The 18,229-nt window shown below is 32.7% G+C and overlaps 1 protein-coding gene across 8 annotated transcripts in view; it reads left to right on the forward strand.

Moving 5' to 3' along the window:
* The window catches only part of USP25 (ubiquitin specific peptidase 25), a 131,468-nt gene that overhangs the window by 40,413 nt on the left and 72,826 nt on the right, over positions 1-18,229 (forward strand). For all 8 annotated transcript variants that reach the window (XM_059164488.1, XM_059164490.1, XM_059164491.1 and 5 more), the window contains 2 exons: positions 7,412-7,574; positions 15,795-15,881. In XM_059164488.1, coding sequence (XP_059020471.1) covers positions 7,412-7,574; positions 15,795-15,881 — 250 coding nt within the window. The remainder of the gene's footprint in view (positions 1-7,411; positions 7,575-15,794; positions 15,882-18,229) is intronic.

An 18,229-nucleotide genomic window follows, 5' to 3' on the forward strand; every position in this document is an offset into this window, starting at 1 on the left:
AATTTCCATATTCTAGCTCTGATTGCATTTGGAGCTTAGATTTTTAGGATTTTGGAGTGGCGTTATGAGGCATTTAATTTAGGTGTATATTTTAATAAATTTTTGATTTGTTTTTTCTTCCCTCATCTCTTTTAGATACATTGTTCAATTCAGTTTGTAGTCATTTATAGCAGGGGTCAATAAACTTTTTATGTAAAGGGCCAATAGTAAATATTTTAGGTTTTGTTGACCATTTGGTTTCTGTCACAGTTATTCAGCTCTAGTATAGTAGTGCCAAAACAGCCATAGATGATACATAATTTAATGAGTGTGGCTATGGTCCAGTAAATCTTGTTTTAAAAAACAGGCTGCCAGCTGGATTTAGCCCAGGCCTTAGTTCTCTACATCTTCTGACCTATAATGTAATAGTATATTTATAAGTTTTTTTGTTTTTTTTTTAAAGAAATAGACAAGATTCCAAGATGTGTGATAGAATGTACCTATTGATTTAATAATGAAAACTTTTCAGTTTCGAACATTTTGATTCATTTATGGATCAAATAAAAATAAATTTTACTTTATCATGAAACAATGTTGATTAAAAAAAAATCCTTAAAATATAATATCTTCTAAACAACTCTGGAGGCAGTGGTAACTATTTTATTGAAGAAGAAATTGATCTTTTAAGAGGTTAAATGATTTTGCAAAAGTACACAGCTAAAGTAAATCTTAGGACTCCAGTGTTCTTTTCCCTATAACACAAGTTGTTTCGAATGTACTAGCTTCCTCAGATAATTTCCCTCGGCATGGTATCATTAATATATTTCTTGCTAAGTAATCTGAGATTACTGTGTTGTAAGAGATGTCTCCAAATGGTATATTTAGCAGGCACATAATTTTTTTTAGTAATACTTTTTAATGTCTTAAATGTTACTTTGGAAATATTACTTCATAAGATGTTATAGAAAGAAAGACTTAAATTAAAATTCATTGTCCTTTACAATTGGGGGGATACCAATTAATGCCAGTAATTTTAAATGAAAAATCAAAAATTCATACATTGTCTTTAGACATTGTAATTAGGCTTATTTTGTGAAGGATTTAGAAAAATTGTAAAATTATGTTTGTTTCAAAAATGGATTGGAATGAAATAATTGTCTTGAATAATTATAAAACTTGACAACTTTGGTGAGAAATATTTTAAATGTGAAATACATGACTTGGATATTATATCTAAAGGAAATGATCTATTATGTATAAAAGATTATAAAATAGAACATATACCATATTATATATATTTGTACATAAATATATACCATAATATATGCCAAATCTTGTTTTTAAAAGTGTATGTATGTTTTTATTTAAATGAGTTTATATTAGTATACAAATAGAATAAAGTATGGAAGCTTATATGCGAATAGTGTCAGTAGTTTTGTGTCATGTGTTTTCAGATTAAAATAGCATGTATTAATTAGTTAATAAGTAAAAATAACTTTAAAGTTAAAGGATTAAAATCATTCCTAATCTGTTATAAAATTTAATGTATATGTTATATATTGTTCTAGATAATCGTTTTTGTCCAGGTGGAAACAAATATCTCTTAAGATAGTGTTCTTTTTTATTCTTGGTCTTCTAAGCTTTAATATATTCTTAAAATAATGAACACTTCATAAATATTTTTATTGTATATAACATTACAGAGATTTGATATAGTGTAATATGCCATAAAATGTTACATAAAACATTATGTTCTGTAGGAGTAAGTCATACTAATTTACTGTTGCAAAATACAAGTTTTTTGTGGTATTTGTAGATTTTATAATTTACAGTTAACAAAAAAGTGTTAAATGTAAAATGTGCAGTTAATAAGCACATATGTAAATCACTGTGTCAGAAAAAAGGAAATGTAAGGATTCTGGCTATAAACATTTGGCAAAGAGATATTTGTTCCTATGGGTTTATTAATAAGCTTAGGATTCTAAATTCAAAAGGGGAAATTATGTATTTTTAAGAAAAAGTTTATATGTCATGCTTAAAAGTAAATTTAACTATTCATTACTAAAGTTTGCATAACAAAATTTTGCCAAATTCCTAGTATCATATGATGGTTATAGTTTAGCAGATATACTTTAATATGAATTCATACATTTGGAATACTACATTATGATTAAATGAGTTACAGCCTATCTTTTTATATCTTAAAATCCTTTAAGTACTCATAAATTCCATGATGAAATTTCTCAAGAAATTGAACATTTTTAAAGTGTGCTTCTTAATATAATTACTCCTTAATTAATGTCAGGATTAGATGTATTAATTATAATTATCTCTTGGTTACTAATGCTTAGATAGGGAACAAGTGGAATATGGATAGTTGAAATTTGCTAATAAACGGCATTGTAATGGATTTGTGTCTGTGATGTGTTTGTTGTGAAAATGACTGGTCTCATAAAATGACTTTGAATTAGTTGGGTAGAAGATTGGGAGCAACCTGGGGTTTCCCAACCGGGATGTCTTAGAGTTGTCTTAGGGGAGAGAAAAAAGCATCATGTCCAGCAATGGTTAGGGTGGGATTCTGAATTTTTAAAATTGGTTTCTATAACTCCCACCCTTTTCATCCTGATCATTATTGAGGAAGCTGTTAAGAGAGGAAACGGCTATAAGAAGATGTGTTGAACAGGAGTAGTGAGGGAGGCAGTTATAAATCTTTTTAGTTGTTTTGTGAAAATAATTCTGGGGCTCAACAGTATCACATGCCTATGTATCATTAAAGATCCATAGAATGCTTATTATTCCATTTTTTTGAGTAGCTCTTATTATAAAAAGGCATACCACTGTCAGATTACAGTTGGTCTGAAGAATCGAAAATATAAAACCAGATTCATTTCAAGGGCTGACTGTGGCCAGAGTTGACTGATAAGACTGGAATAGCAATGCCGTTAACTCGAAATGAAAAAGTGTCAATAATGAGGCACCAGTGATAGTCCCAAGAAGTGTTGGGGTGAGTAAGGAGAGAGGTGGGTGGTCAAAGGTTCTTTGTAGTCAGTCTTCCAGAACTGGGCAGGAGTCACACCCCATATAGTGTATCCTTCCTCAAATGAGACAAGTCAACTTTTGGCAGGAGTCATGGGTAGGAGTCAGGGGTCTGACAGGCAGTGTGGTAGCCTCTGTTGGAAACATAGAATCTTATTTTCTCTCAGCACATGATTGTGTTTATGTTGCTTTGCTGGGTAGGATTATAGATTGCAGCAGTGATGGTCGTCTTGGTAGTGCGTACTTCTGAGCCATCCCACGAGAGATCAGGCACTACTATATATCTATCACAATGGCTCAAATGAAAAAATAGAAAATACCAAGTGTTTGTGAGCATGTGGAATAACTGGAATGGTCACATTTTGTTGGTAAAAATGTATAATGGAATTGCCACTGGGAAAAAATGGGAATTTCTAATGAATTTCGACATATACTATGCTAGTACTTAGTGTTTCCACCCCTTGGTATCGACCCTTGAGAAAAGCGTACATAGTAGCTTTATTCATAATAACTAAAAACTATGAACAATTAAAACAAAAGAGTGACTGCTGAGTGATTCCATTTATGTGATGTTTAAAAACACGCAAAACAAATTTATGGCAATAAAAGAATGTTAATTTTCTGGCAGGTGGAGAGGACACTGTTGGCTGAGAAAAGGGTATGAGAGAATTTTCTAGAATAATGGAAATTTTCTGTATCTTGATCTGAATGGCGATCATATGGGTTTATACATATGTAAAAAGTTTCACTGAGCTGTACATTTTAAATGTGTTACCATATGCAGATTATCCCCCCAAAATAACTCTTTCCCAAAACATGTTTTGAACAGTTTGATAATCAATATGCAAAAAGTATATTGCTATGTATAAAAAAGAATGATAAGGAGAAATATTAAAAAGCTACCATTTAAACATAAAACTGTGACAGACTAAGAATAAATTTAATAAATGGGCAAGAACTTCCGAGGAAAAGAATTAGAGGATATCATTGAGACACATTAATGAGTATGTAAATAATTGGAAATGTATTATATTTTACAAAGTGGAGCACTGAACTTTGTAATTTTTGAGGGTTAGGGTGGGTAGGGGGGGGAAACAGAAGGGGAGGAAGAGAATCTTAAGCAGGCTCTACGTCCAGTGCAGAGCCCCAAATGGGACTCAGTCTCATGACCCTGATATCATGACCTGAGTCCAGAGTCAGACTCTTAACTGACTGAGCCACCTAAGTGTCTTGGAGGGCTGAACATTGTAAAAATGGTCAGTTCTCCTTAAACTAACTCATGGGTTTAGTGTGATTCTAATAATACTATATTTTCTTAAAAAAGAAAATCAACAAAATGTTTCCTTCGCACCCTCCCTTTTTGTCTTCCTTCCCTTCCTCCTTTCTTTTTGTTTTCTTTTTTGTTGGTCTATACAGCTTACAAGATATGTATGTTTTTCAGTGTATATGATGTTTCCCTAAACATACTTAGATGATTTAAAGTGGGATGTTTTCAACATTACTGCTATAGTGCAATTTAAGTAATTTAAATTTAAACAATACCAGCATAATAAAACTAGCATAATAACCCCCCCAAAAAATCAGTACAATAAAAATTTAATAGGAAGGTGAACATCTGTCATAAGTAAGTGCTTTAAATATTCCATATAGTCTGTGGGATCAAAAGAGCAAAACGTTTTGTCAACCTTTCATTTTGCTGCATGGTCATGACCAGTGTTGGAAAGATAAGAAAAGCAGGTGATGGGTAGTGGGAATTAGTTTTTGATTTGTGGCTTTTGGGGTTGCCTCTCTTGGCATGCTATATTTTGTTATAAGCTATTTTTGAGCTCTGAGATTTGCAGTGTTAGTTTTTTTCTCTACTGACAGACTTAATACCTGGATTTGTAGCTATTGCATACTTTCTATTTCATAGCCTCGGTAGTATTAGTGGCTTTACTTTGGTGAGACCAGGGAAGGAATCTTTATGTAGCACTTGGCTTTATAGAAAATTTATATTCATCGTGACGGTACTGGACTACAGAATGGGAATGGGGGCTTGGGAATAGAGTAGTATTTGTGCTAGAAGTTGGGCTTTTGCTAAGAAAGAAAAAGAAAAAGCAAAAAGGCAGCAACATCTAATATCTTCATTATCCATTTACTTCAGACTTTGTTTAGCCTCTAGTATTTATCATGTACGCTTTAGAAATGAAACAGCTCTGTGTTTTCGACCTCCAGATGCTGAGTAATAAATAATTTTGATGCAATGTGATAAATGTACTTATAGGTTTTTAGGAGCCAGGAAGAAGTGTTGGGAAACTTACTGAAGTATGTTGTAAGTCCCTGGTGATACAAAACTCTGTTATAAGCTCTAAATCAAGAAGATCACAAAGTCATGGCATTCATTCATCCACATCTTTTAGTATGATAGTTCTGCCATAGGGTATGGTTAAGGAATATTAAAATTAATGTATCTCCTTAAACCCTATATTTTTGTTATAATGAGCGATGAGATCTACCATTTGACTGAATTGAAGATATCTTTTTATATGACCAGTGGTGTTACTTCTTTTGTCCTGTTTGTGGTATTGTTGCTACTTTTTCTGGAACTCATGGCTTATTTCAGTCCATTCATCTCTAATTGCCATGTTGGAAATAGGTTTCCTTTATTTATACTTCTAAATACACACATACATTACAAAAAGAACAAAACTGTTGTGAAAACACTCATTATAAAAGTCAATAAAAAATTAAATATGCCTTTTAATATACAGCAGTCTTTTTTGTATTACATTAGCCTTTTGTGTACTATGTATTAACTTTTCTCTTTTGAGCATAAACTAGTTGCCTTGTACAAAATCAGTTTGTTCCTGTTTATTCTTATTATATTATGCTGATCAGTACAGCTTGACCATAAAAAGTCTTTCAGGTTGGCTTTTTTACTTTTTATCTTCCCCTTAATGTTCTTGGAAACTCGGTGTCAGTGGAATGGTCTAGATAAATTCTGATTTTCTTCTGTCCCAATTCATCTAACTAAATATCTTCTAAGGAGTTGTGCTACCTTTTAGTGGCAAGTAGTTTATAAGAAAAATTCTCCTAGGGGCTGTGATTGCATGTGAGAGCTGATTTTTGGGCAGAGTACTGCCGCTTATGTTAGATCAGTTGTAATAGTTTACAGAGGTGTAAACTTTTCATTTTTAAATGTGTGACTGTACTTCGATCTTTGCATTGTAACATAACATTTTGTTAACATTTTTTGGGATGTGGTTTCATTGATTCCCAAAGAAAGGCTGTATCCTGTATTCACATAAGTTACTTTAAATAATTATAAGTTTGAATCCTACTGCTTTATATCTAATATCATGTTGAAAATAATACTGTTAGAGAAAGGAGTATAATTTGCTTTGTCCCCATAATTAAGGGATATAGCTATATTAATTTGATATTAATCCGATAGGGCAAAACCTTTAAAATAAAAATGATATAGCATGAATGAGATTTTCTTAAGCCAAATGTTGGAAAAACCCATTGTTGCTGAGGTTTTTTAAATTAACATAAAATTGATTAAGACACCTGAGTATTACTTATGCTAATTTAGAGTAGTTAATAACATGTCTTGAGCAGGCAAAATGCTTTGCTAGTTCAGATGCGGGAATCAGGATTTTACAGCATGTTGCGACATGTGTAAGAGGAAGAACAGCATGTAAATGCTACTGTAAGCAAAGTAGCATTATTCTTGCTATGTTTAGATGTATTTAAAGTATTCTGTAGGTAAACTTATTTTGGAGAGGTGAACCTTTTATTATTCTGATATGAACGTAGGTCAACTTTTGGGTGAAGAAGTAAACACATATTCTCTCTAGTTAGCTGTCATAGAGTGATAGATCTCTATAACTGAGAGGAATCCTAGAATTTACCTTAGCTTTTTTTTTTTCTTTTTTTTTTTAATAGCAAAGGGATTTAATGGTCAGGAGTAAAAGTGCAGTTTGTTTAATTTTTAATGTTTTCCTGATGATTCAAAGTAATTGTTATAGAAGACTAGTCATTATGTTGTTTTGTAAATATTTACTGTAGTGATTTCTTAGAAAACTTAACTTGGTGCTGTTTTCCTTGAACTAAACCTTGAATTTGTTGAAACACAACTCATTTTCTGTTTTATAGCACTGTCTTTGTGCATTTGAGATTTCCTTTTTTCCTAAGAAAGAGTGCATTTCACTTGGTGTGTTTGCCATTGCTATATTCTTAAAAGAAAACTAAAGTCTACTTCAATAAAGATAGTGTTTGACAGTGCTTTCCTAAATTCACTGTCCAGAACTTAACTAATTAAGATCCTATTTGTGGTATGTTATTTCCTACTGTGTGGCATGAAATTAATGCTGTATTTTTCTTTTTTTCATAATTTTCTCCCCATTGCTTAAAGAGTTCTTGAAGCCAGCATAGCAGAAAATAAAGCATGTTTAAAGAGAACACCTACAGAAGTTTGGAGGGATTCTCGAAACCCTTATGATAGAAAAAGGCAAGACAAAGCTCCTGTTGGACTAAAGAATGTTGGCAATACTTGCTGGTTTAGTGCTGTTATTCAGGTAAGGATCTTTATGAAGATCTTACTTGGGGGTTAGCAATGGAAAGTGGGTTGGGTTGTGTTTCTTTTAGATTGTGTACTTTAAAGATAAATGCAGACAAGGTTTGAATATGCCCTTCTAAGGAACTAATTTGTGGATTGTAGGACTCCTCACTTCTCCCTTGTCCTTAACCCCAGTTTGGAGTTTTGACAGGAGAGCACTGCCTACGCCTTTCACTTATTTGGAATTAATCTCTCCTCCCTCCCTGCTAGTAGGAATTGTTGTCAGCGTGGAAAGAGTGAAAAATGTCTTTGTATGTAATTCTCTGCAGATTTTGAGAAGGAGATAACCAAGATATGAAATCGGATCTGAATTTATTGTTGTTGGTAATCAAATCAGGTTTTTTTATATATTGGAAAATGTTATTAATAGAATTATAGTCATTGGGTGCCTGGGTGGCTCAGTGGGTTAAGCCGCTGCCTTCAGCTCAGGTCATGATCTCAGAGTCCTGGGATCGAGTCCCGCATCGGGCTCTCTGCTCAGCAGAGAGCCTGCTTCCCTCTCTCTCTCTCTGCCTGCCTCTCCATCTACTTGTGATTTCTCTCTGTCAAATAAATAAATAAAATCTTTAAAAAAAAATAGAATTATAGTCATTTAAATACTCTTCTTAATGTTATTAATAGAATTATAGTCATTTAAATACTCTTCTTAATATTAAGTGCTCTTCTTAAATATTCTTCTTAATACTCTTCATTTTGTCTCATTTAATGTAAGACATTTTGTTTGAGGAAGGTGTAGACTGACATAATTCTCAATGTGTATGTGAGAATGATGTAAGAATAAATACTGATAATTAAAAGTAATACTTTTTTTTAACTTAGAAGGCCTTTATCAAATGTTTCTTGAGATCCTTATTCTAAAATGGAAATTTTTTGAATGCATAGTTATGTATCTTAATATGTGCTAGTTTTCTTGTTTTTTTAGTTCTTTTATGAGTTAGGAGTATTGTCATGAATTCTTTACCATTTTCCATTAGACATTAATAATGTTATCCATCAGATTATAAAATATTGAATTAAGTAATCTCCTTAAAATAATCTATGAATAATAGCATACTCTTTATTATTAACCATTAGGAAAATATTTTAAGTGGGATTTTGCTGATCCTAGCTTTTGTTCTACTTTTCAAAGTTTTGCTGTTTTTTTGGTGGGGAGGAGAGTAGACTGGAAAAAATTGCTTGTTCTATTTGAAATTGAGGTAATTTTACTGATTTCTAAATTTTACCTTAATGTAGTGGCTGTTTAACTGGTAGTGTTCTAACGCAGGCTAGTATAGGGTTCTTGGGATTATTGTTACTAATATATATTTTTAAATTACTTTTTTGAGAAATGAAACCTAGAAGTGACCTCTAGCCTTGAAAAGTTTGGGTTATAATGAAGATCATTGGCTTTGGTGTGTGGAAATACGTTATACTTCAAGTGTTGGAAAATTGTGGGTGGGCAGAAAAATTTGTCAAAAGATCACTTCAGGTTTTTTTTTTTTCCCCCCTCCCCCATACTCTCACCCCCCCCCCTTTTTTTTTTCTTAATGTAATTTTATTGTATGCTATTTAAGTAGCATTTCATTTTCATCTCTAGCAATTAACATTTTTTATTTTTCTCATTTTGTGAAATTATTGTTTAATTTCACAGATCCCATCTGAGACAGAAAAGTTTATCATCATAAATGGAATTTTTCACCTATGAAAGAAAAGTTGGGCAGGAAATCTCTGTTAGTGTTGGAAGTTTCTTATTGTATTTTCCAAGTGAATTGGAACTTGTTCAAACTATGATGTAAATGTACTATAAAGTTTCAATTACAAAATTTTCTCAGGCATGGAATTTACTTAATTGGCAGGACTAGTGTGAAACAATTGGGACTTCTTTTCCTTATAAGTACATTGGCCAATTATAGAAATTTATGTGGATAGTAAACCTCTAACAGCAAAATAGGTAGTAGGCACAGGCTACAGAGGGTATAGCTTTATACTTGTTTTATGTAGGAACTGGGACCAATATTTTGGGAGAAAAGGGACACTATATCAGAAAGGGACTATAAGCAAAGAGAAGATGGGACAGAGGTTGGCTTAAATAATTTTTTGGATGCTAGCAATATTAGGCTGACTATCCTAGATTGGTCGTTAACCCCTTATCTAGTTAGGATTATTTTTATCCAGGAATTTACACCTAGAAAGGAATATTGGGGTTTGATTTTTCTCTACTAGGATATCAGTGAATGAAGTAGCTACTTAGAAGTATACTCCTCTCTTGCTAGTTTGGGGTATAATTCATAGATTCCCATGGTGACCTTTGGTACCTTTTGCATTTGGATGCCTCTGAGATGCTCAGAAGTAAGGTGTTCATCCTTCTCAGTTTGCCTTGTATAGCTCCAGTTTACTTCTATTATAGACCTACTGTTCCTATTATTAAGTCTTCAAGCTCTGTTTCTTACTCATAAGTGTTGTGAGTTGCAAGATAAAGGATATGGGTCCCTTACTCAAAAGTCATGTTACTCCAGGTTCACTAAAATATGAGCATCCTGAAGGCAGAGAACACATCTTCTAGGTTCTTGTTTTATACCAGTATATAATACAGTGTTGAACTATAGATGCTTTTATCACCCTAATGATGAATGGAATTGGGAAGATGCTGCAGGTTTTCAAAAGATGTTAAGATACCGTTTAACAGGGGTGCCTGGGTGGCTCAGTGGGTTAAGCCGCTGCCTTCGGCTCAGGTCATGATCTCAGGGTCCTGAGATCGAGTCCTGCATCGGGCTCTCTGCTCAGCAGGGAGCCTGCTTCCTCCTCTCTCTCTCTGCCTGCCTCTCTGCCTACTTGTGATCTCTCTCTGTCAAATAAATAAATAAAATCTTAAAAAAAAAAAAAGATACCATTTAACATATTTATCCACATTATTTGCTCTTAAATCTTAAATTTTCATAAAAGAATTTAAGTACCTAGTTCAAAGAGAATCAAAAATTCCACAGCAATAAAAGGCTTATAATGAAAAACAGTAGTTATCTGCCCCAAACCTCCCTGCTACATAGTTCTGCTTCTTAATAGCAACTACCAGTTATAGCTGTTTTTCCTTTTATCTTCATTTTCCTAAATGACATGCATTCCTAATGAGATAAATGTAGATTTAGTTTTGTCATTTCACTTACCCAGAATTGCCTTTCCTTTTATTCCCAACATAGTTATATCATAAATTTAAGATAGTTGGTAGTCAGTGTTCACATTTTTTATGACTTTGTAAATATTACAGTGATTTACTGGGTGTACCTCTTTGTAATCCTTTGTTTTCCTGGTGTTGTCAGGAAAATACCTTTTTTTTTCCTTTATATTTTCTATATACTTATTCTTAAAATTTTCTAAATACATCTCTGTTATGGTCTTATTAATATGTTCTATATGTGTAAACATATTAGCTGTATTTCTCTCTCTCTTTCTTTCTTCTTACCACAGAAGTTTTCTCCATCTCAAGTCCAAGCTGGATTCCTGTTCTCTGTGTGTTAAGCACCGATTGCTGGCTTGCCAAAGCAGGCCTGAGAGAAAGGAGATTGTGGGAAGGTTGATTGAGGATCACTTTGCAGAGTTTTACTTAATCCTTCTATTTGTAGCCCTGAATCTCTATTCCCTCTCACACACACTATGACTGATTTTTCTGACCCCAAGTCAGTTCAGTTAAATTATATCCAAAGACTAAATATCCTATATCCCACAGAAGGAGGTGGTATTTGTCTGACCTCTTTGTATTGGGAAGGACATGGGGATTTAACTGCTCTGTATACAGACTTTTATCTTTTAATCATGCCATGTGTTTTCAGTTCTTACCTTACCTTGAACTTTTGTGATACTGTTCCTTTTTTTTTAATCTACTAAGGAGAATTGATCTTGCTTCTCCACAGTATCTTCATTATAAACAGTTTATATCCCTTTGCTCTCTTGTTATCACTCTTTGTTTTCCACAAGTTATTTGAAATCTCATCTCTTATAGCTTTCTGTTATTATCAAGAGTTTAGCCAAATTCCATTTTACCAAGTGCTCTTCAAAATTTTTATAAATACCTTTTAGCTTTGAACTGAATGAAAGGGTACTTGTTTTCAGTGTGCATCAGTCACAAACACAATTTAGGCAGTAATGACAATCACCCTTTCCCATCTTTCTTTAAGAAATATGTTGAACAATACTATTACAACTGTGATTGAGGATATAGAGTGTTAGTGACTTAAAAACATTAATTTCCATGATTTATTTTAATGGTTACAAGTTCTGCTTTGTGTAATAGCTTATTAAGTAGTTTTAGACTGTATATACTTGGTCATATTTTGCTGGAACCTGAGCCAGTCAAACCAAAACAATGGGAACAAATCAACTTTTGAAGACTATGTCACATAACACTAAAGCAGTTTGGGATTTTGAGGCTAAGGTCTGAGAGAATAGGATTTTTAGAATAAAATTCATATGTTGGGTTGATTTTAATTATCCTTGAAGCAATTTCAAAGGGCTGCTGAGTGGCTGCAAAGGTAAGCAAAGTTTTGTACAGAATTGGTGTAGTAGTTAACACTTTCATTCAGTTCGAGGGCTAGAACCTTGGATTAATGAGAATTGAAAATAGGCCAGGCTTCATAGTTTTTGAATCCCAGCGTTATCTCAGAATTGTTGGGATTAAGTTGATCTGGGATTGCAGATGGCTCCAGTTTTGCTGCCTGCCAGAAAGAAATGCAAATTCTGATAGAAGGTAGTATTACCTAGAACTTAGAATTTTCTCCACTTTTCACGTAAAAATAAATGCTGGTACTCAAATCAGTTATAGTCAGTCATACCAGGAAATAAGCTGTATCCACGCATATCCAGAGATTAAGATAAAATAACCAGTAATATGAAACCTGAAATTTAGATTGTTGTAACAACTATTAATATGCTCAAGGAATTAAAAGCAAGATTGAGAATTTCAGTAGAAAAGTAAACTACTAAGAAAAAGCAAAATAGAAATTTTAGGACTGAAAAATAAAGGTGAGAAATCAATGGGTGACTTTAGCAGTACATTTGACACAATTGAAGAGAGAATTAGTCAACTGAACAATTGGTCTGAAGAACATTTTCAGACTAAAGGCATGAAAATACAGATAAGAGCATGAAAGAGATACTTTGGGCTTGGTGAATAGCTATAACATAGTGTATTTATGGTTCCAGAGGGAGAGTAAAAAGGGAACAGGGCAAAAGAAAAAAAAAAAAAAAAAGGATGACTGAAGAGATGCCTGAAAATATTCCAAATCTAATAAATGATATCAAGCCACAGATTCTGGAAGCAGTAGGAATCAGGTAGCATAAATATAAGGAATACTATGCCAAGGCACATCATAATAAAATGGAGAAAACTATAGACAAAGAGAAAACCCTAAAAGTAGCAAGGTGAAAAAGATGTACAGGCATACCTTGAAGATTACATGGGTTTTGTTCCATACCATCACAAGAAAGTGAATATCTTAACAAAATGCGGCAAATGCATTTTTTGGTTTCTCAGTGCATATAAAAGTTATGTTTACACTATTGGGTGTATAGTAGGATTACATTAAAAAAACAATGTACATACCTTAATTAAAAGATAATTTATTGGGTCTTGTTTCAATATTGATGGCTTCTAACTGACTAGGGTGGTGTATGCAGAAGGTTAGGGTAGTTGTGGCAATTTCTTAAAATAAGATGGTAGTGAAGTTTGCCACATCAGTTGAATCTTCCTTTCACTTGAACACTTAGGAGCCATTGTAGGGTTATTAACTGTTCTAATTTCAGCATTAATGTGTCCCAAGAAATAGCGAGGCCTGAGGAGGAGAGAAAGGAACAGACAGTTGGTCGAACAATCAAACACTTAACATTACTGCTTAAGTTTGCCGTCTTTTTGGGCATGATTTGTGGAGCCCCACAACAATTACATTAGTAACATTAAAAATCCCTCATCATTGATCACCATAACAAATAGAATAATAGTGAAAAAGTTTAAAATATTGTAAGAATTCCCAAAATATGACGTAGAGACACAAAATGAATAAGTGCTATTGGAAAAATGTGCTGGTTTCTGATACAGGGTTTCCATAAAACTTCAATTTATAGAAAACACCATTTCTGCAAGACATGTCAAAGTGAAGCACAGTAAAACAAGATATGCCTTTATTACCTCTATAAAGAAACAGAACTCGACTAACAGCTAGCTGACTTGTTAACCAATAGAAATTCTGTCATCAAAGTGCTAGAAAAAAAATAACTGGCTATCTAGAATTCTCCAACCAGCAAAAATTGTACAAAAATGAAGAAAAACAATTTTTACTGTAACCGAAGCTAAATACTTCATCACCAGCAGACCTACACCTGAAGAAATTCCAATTATTCAGGAAGGTATTCAGGAAGGAGGAAAATGTTTCCCAATGGGAGTTTAGAGCAAAGAGGTGGGATTGGGATTATCCTATTTTGTCATTTTTCTCTTTCCTATTTAAATTTCTCCTAAAAGCTGTAAGTTAATAAATTACACAAGAAGATCAACACTTTTGTTAAAATAGGCTCTGTTAGATGATTTGGCCCACCTGTACTCTAGTACAAGTGTTCAGAGCACTTTTGAGCTAGGCTAAGCTAAGCTATGATGTTTGGTAGGTTAGGTGTATAAAATGCATTTTCAGCTTAATGATATTTTAAACTTGGGGTGGGTTTATCTAGATGTAACCCCATCGTACATCAAGATCTGAATTGCTAATTTTGTTCTTCTTGAAATTTGCCGTTGATTCTTTGATGTACTTCAGAGTTTTCTGTGGTACCTTATATCCTTGTTGAGAGGCTTCTTAGGTACTTTTAAAAATTCCACCATTACTCTGGTACACAGCTATGTTTGAAAGCACATGCTTCTCGGCTCCTTTTTCATTTTGGCTGCATACTCTCCACTTTCCATACTATTCCTATTTTGTCAGAGATTCAGTATGTTTTATTTTTCTGTGGCCTGTCTTCCTCATGTCTGCATGTAGTAGATGCTTCATAAATTTTTATTAAGGGAATAAATGGATTATCTCATGTATTCATATTGTTTAATTAAATATTTACAGGTTACAAGATAACCAAAATATTTTCCTATAGTTTCCATTACTAGCTTTAGGATATTCCTTTCATATTTAGGTCTTTAAAGCACGTCCATATCTATATAGATCTATATCTGATTCTGTTTCTTTATATATAGTGGGCCAGTTTTCCCAACACCCAGCTCCTAAACAAAACCTTGTTTTATCATTGATTTGTGGCGTTACCTTTATCTTCTATCATATTGGCTTACACAGCTTTGCTCGGACCTTGTACATTATTGCCTCCTGTACAGTGATTTTCAAGGTTTATAAATTGTGACTCCCAGAAAGGAATACTTACTACATTGTAAAGCACTTGACACATATATGTATGTGTAAAATGCATACAGTGAAAATTTTGCAAGCAGTATTCTATGGTGTATTTACTAGGCATGACATGTTTTAATATTTTCAATTGTATTTTATTTCATTTTTTTAAACAGATATTCACCATGATGACAATGTGTTACAAGCTATAGATTAAAAAACAGTTCTAGAAAGCCTTTCCATGGGCATCTTTCGTATGCTGTCATACTCTGTGTGATTAATATTATTGTATGTTGGAGTCAAATTTCTATTGTTATAATATGTGTGTCCTTTCTAGGCTATTGTGTCTCCATGAGCATAGAGATAATACGTAATTTCTTTATGTCTCTGTCACTTAGCAACTAGCCCATAAATTTATTTGTAATATATTTTTGTAGAATTGGTACCTCAAGATAACTCAATAAACATGACATGTCTAAAAAGTTCTAGACTTTGCATTTGTCCACCTTTTTTTTTTTTTTTTGAGGAAACTGGTTATTAAGCACCTAAAGAAAGACAGCCTTTAATAATATGATATATACTAGATATTTTGAATTGTCCACATAAAATTTTCTGCTTTCCAGTACAATAAGTATTGTTAGTGATCAAGAATAGTGTGTTAATAGATAAGAAATTTGACGTTTTCTTTGGGAGCTAATAGGTCTTGTGCTAGTGGCCACAATCCTGTGTGTAAGTAGTATAGTCAAAAATAAATCTCTGAGACCAGTCATATGTTTATGGTTCTGTTAGTAGAATTTTCTCTTAGTTTTTTTTAAATTGTTGTTCTTTTTCAGTCATTATTCAATCTTTTGGAATTTAGAAGATTAGTTCTGAATTACAAGCCTCCGTTAAATGCTCAAGATTTACCCCGAAACCAAAAGGTAAAATTATGAAAGATTTTTAAGCAGAATATAAATAAATAAATATATATATATATATATATATATATATATATATATATATCATCCTTTTCTTTTATTTGTGCTTGACTTGGGAGCACTTTGTCTCTTCAAAACTGGAACTGTTAAATTTGGATATCAATCCATAAATCTCAGTTACTACAGTAACTTTCTATTCTTCATCAGTATATTATAAACATGAATTTTTCTTCCCATGTGTGTCAGTAATATGTCAGTTTTTTGTGTCACTTTAGTAATTGCTTTTTTCTTTTTGGGGGGCTGTCAAATTTCAGTAAACTTTATAGGTTTCAATTTATAAATCAAGGTCTTTCTTCAGTTGCCTCCTGAAATTTTTATGGGAATAAAAATTTTTTTCAACTATTTGTATAGATAAGCCTTTTAAAAGATTAGTTTTATGCTGGTTGTCTTTGCAGTGCAAATCTATAACTTCTATTTTGTAAGTTAATGTTGTTAGACAATATAATGTGACAGAGTGCACAGATAACTTGGGCTAGATCGCCTGGGTGTTCTGGCTGTGGACCCAGGGTTTGACCTGTCTGTTTAGTGTATGTAAATAATAATAGTTTTTATTTTATAGAGTCATGAGGATTAAATGACGTAAAATATACAAAGGGTTTAGAAGTGCCTAGTACGTAGTAAGTAAATGCCTCAGATGATGTCACTTACTGTATTCATATTAGCTTTTCAAAGATAGGACTGATGCAGAAATTTATACTTAGTAAAAGGTTAACTATGGAGATGATGTATATAAATGTTTAAGGCTTTAGGTACCTTGTCATAAAGAAATTGTAGCCCTAAAGAGGACTGGTTTCACAAAGATGTTAAAGTTTTAGGTTTCAGTAAAGTGTTGAACTTTGTGTGACTTAACTGTATTAATGATACATAATTAAATCATGTTTTTCTTTTAATGTATAATTTGAAAACTACTTGTTCTACAAACATGGAACATTTATAATGCAAGCTAGTGGGAATGTAACAATTTATAGCTTGCTTTTGCTGTAATCTCTGAGCTAGAAAGCATCAGGCTGGTAAACAAGCCATTTTCAAAAAGGGAGTCAACATCACTTGACAACCCCTTGACAGACCTTCAGAGAAATTAAGCAAAGCCCTTTCACTCAATACATTTTTCCATGAAACTTTTTGGACTATTGCTTCTCTTTATTGCAGCTTGTTAATAATCACTATTCTCTCTTCTGATCTCTCAGTTGAAGTAGATTTAAAATTTACATGACATTATTTGGAAATAGTTCTTCTAATTATATATTCATATGTAGGTTGACCTTTTCTTTTTTGTTTCTGGATTTTAGTGCTTTACAGAGTTAATTTATTTTATTCTTTAAAATGTTGAGTAAGACCAAGTCAATTTTATATTTCTATTTAAAAAATAATTATGATGTCCATTCTTACATATCAGAGCTAGTTTTAAAATTGTTCAGCTGATTACTAGGAAAATATATAAATCCAATCTTCAACACCTTTCTGGAGAAATTTGTTTTTTTTTTTTTTCAGCGGAAGGGGCAGCATGTCTAGGGGTCCCTTCAGGTTAAGGAATCAAAAGGATCTCTACTTCCATTCTGAAAAGGATACTTATTTAGAAGAATTCCATGCAATTTTATAAAAGATGGTTCCATAGATGAGGTTATTCTTTAATCTGGCATGGTGGCATCAGTACATGCTATAACTTGACATTTCTAAACAAACAGGTGTGACCTAGAGGTAGTTCTCAGCCACTGATTGGTGCTACATTCAACTGAGGTGATAAAAGACACAGGTTTTTAAAAAAGGTATTAATGTGACTACTTACCACTTATCATTTAATAATAAATTTATATTATTATTATAAATATAAATATTATATATTTATATTATAAATATAAATATTATTATAAATATAAGTATAAAACTGCTGCACTGAGTTTGAAAAATAATGTGCTAAGATATAGAATACCTGTGGGGAATCACTTTGGTCAGATCACAGGGATGTCATTTGCATGCATTGCTAATTAGGATTTTTTTTAAAGATATTTTTTATCCGTAGGTGAATCAGTCATGAATATTACATACATACTGAGTGAGAAAAGAGATGTAGTTTTTGAAGTCAGTTGGTATTTTAGGTAGGCTTGGTTATTCTAGAGGTTGAAACTAATTTTATACATAAATACTTATCGTGCTGTTTGTAATTTTATGTCTAGGAGAATTGTGAGGTTACTAGAAATCTAAAGATGGGTTCTCACTGTAAACAGCTCATCCCTCCCCAAACTCCCACCCATAGTGTCTTTTCTCTTAAATTAAAAGTCACAAACTGATGA

Source organism: Mustela lutreola, chromosome 2, assembly GCF_030435805.1.
Source record: "Mustela lutreola isolate mMusLut2 chromosome 2, mMusLut2.pri, whole genome shotgun sequence".
NCBI classification, from domain to species: Eukaryota; Metazoa; Chordata; class Mammalia; order Carnivora; family Mustelidae; genus Mustela; species Mustela lutreola.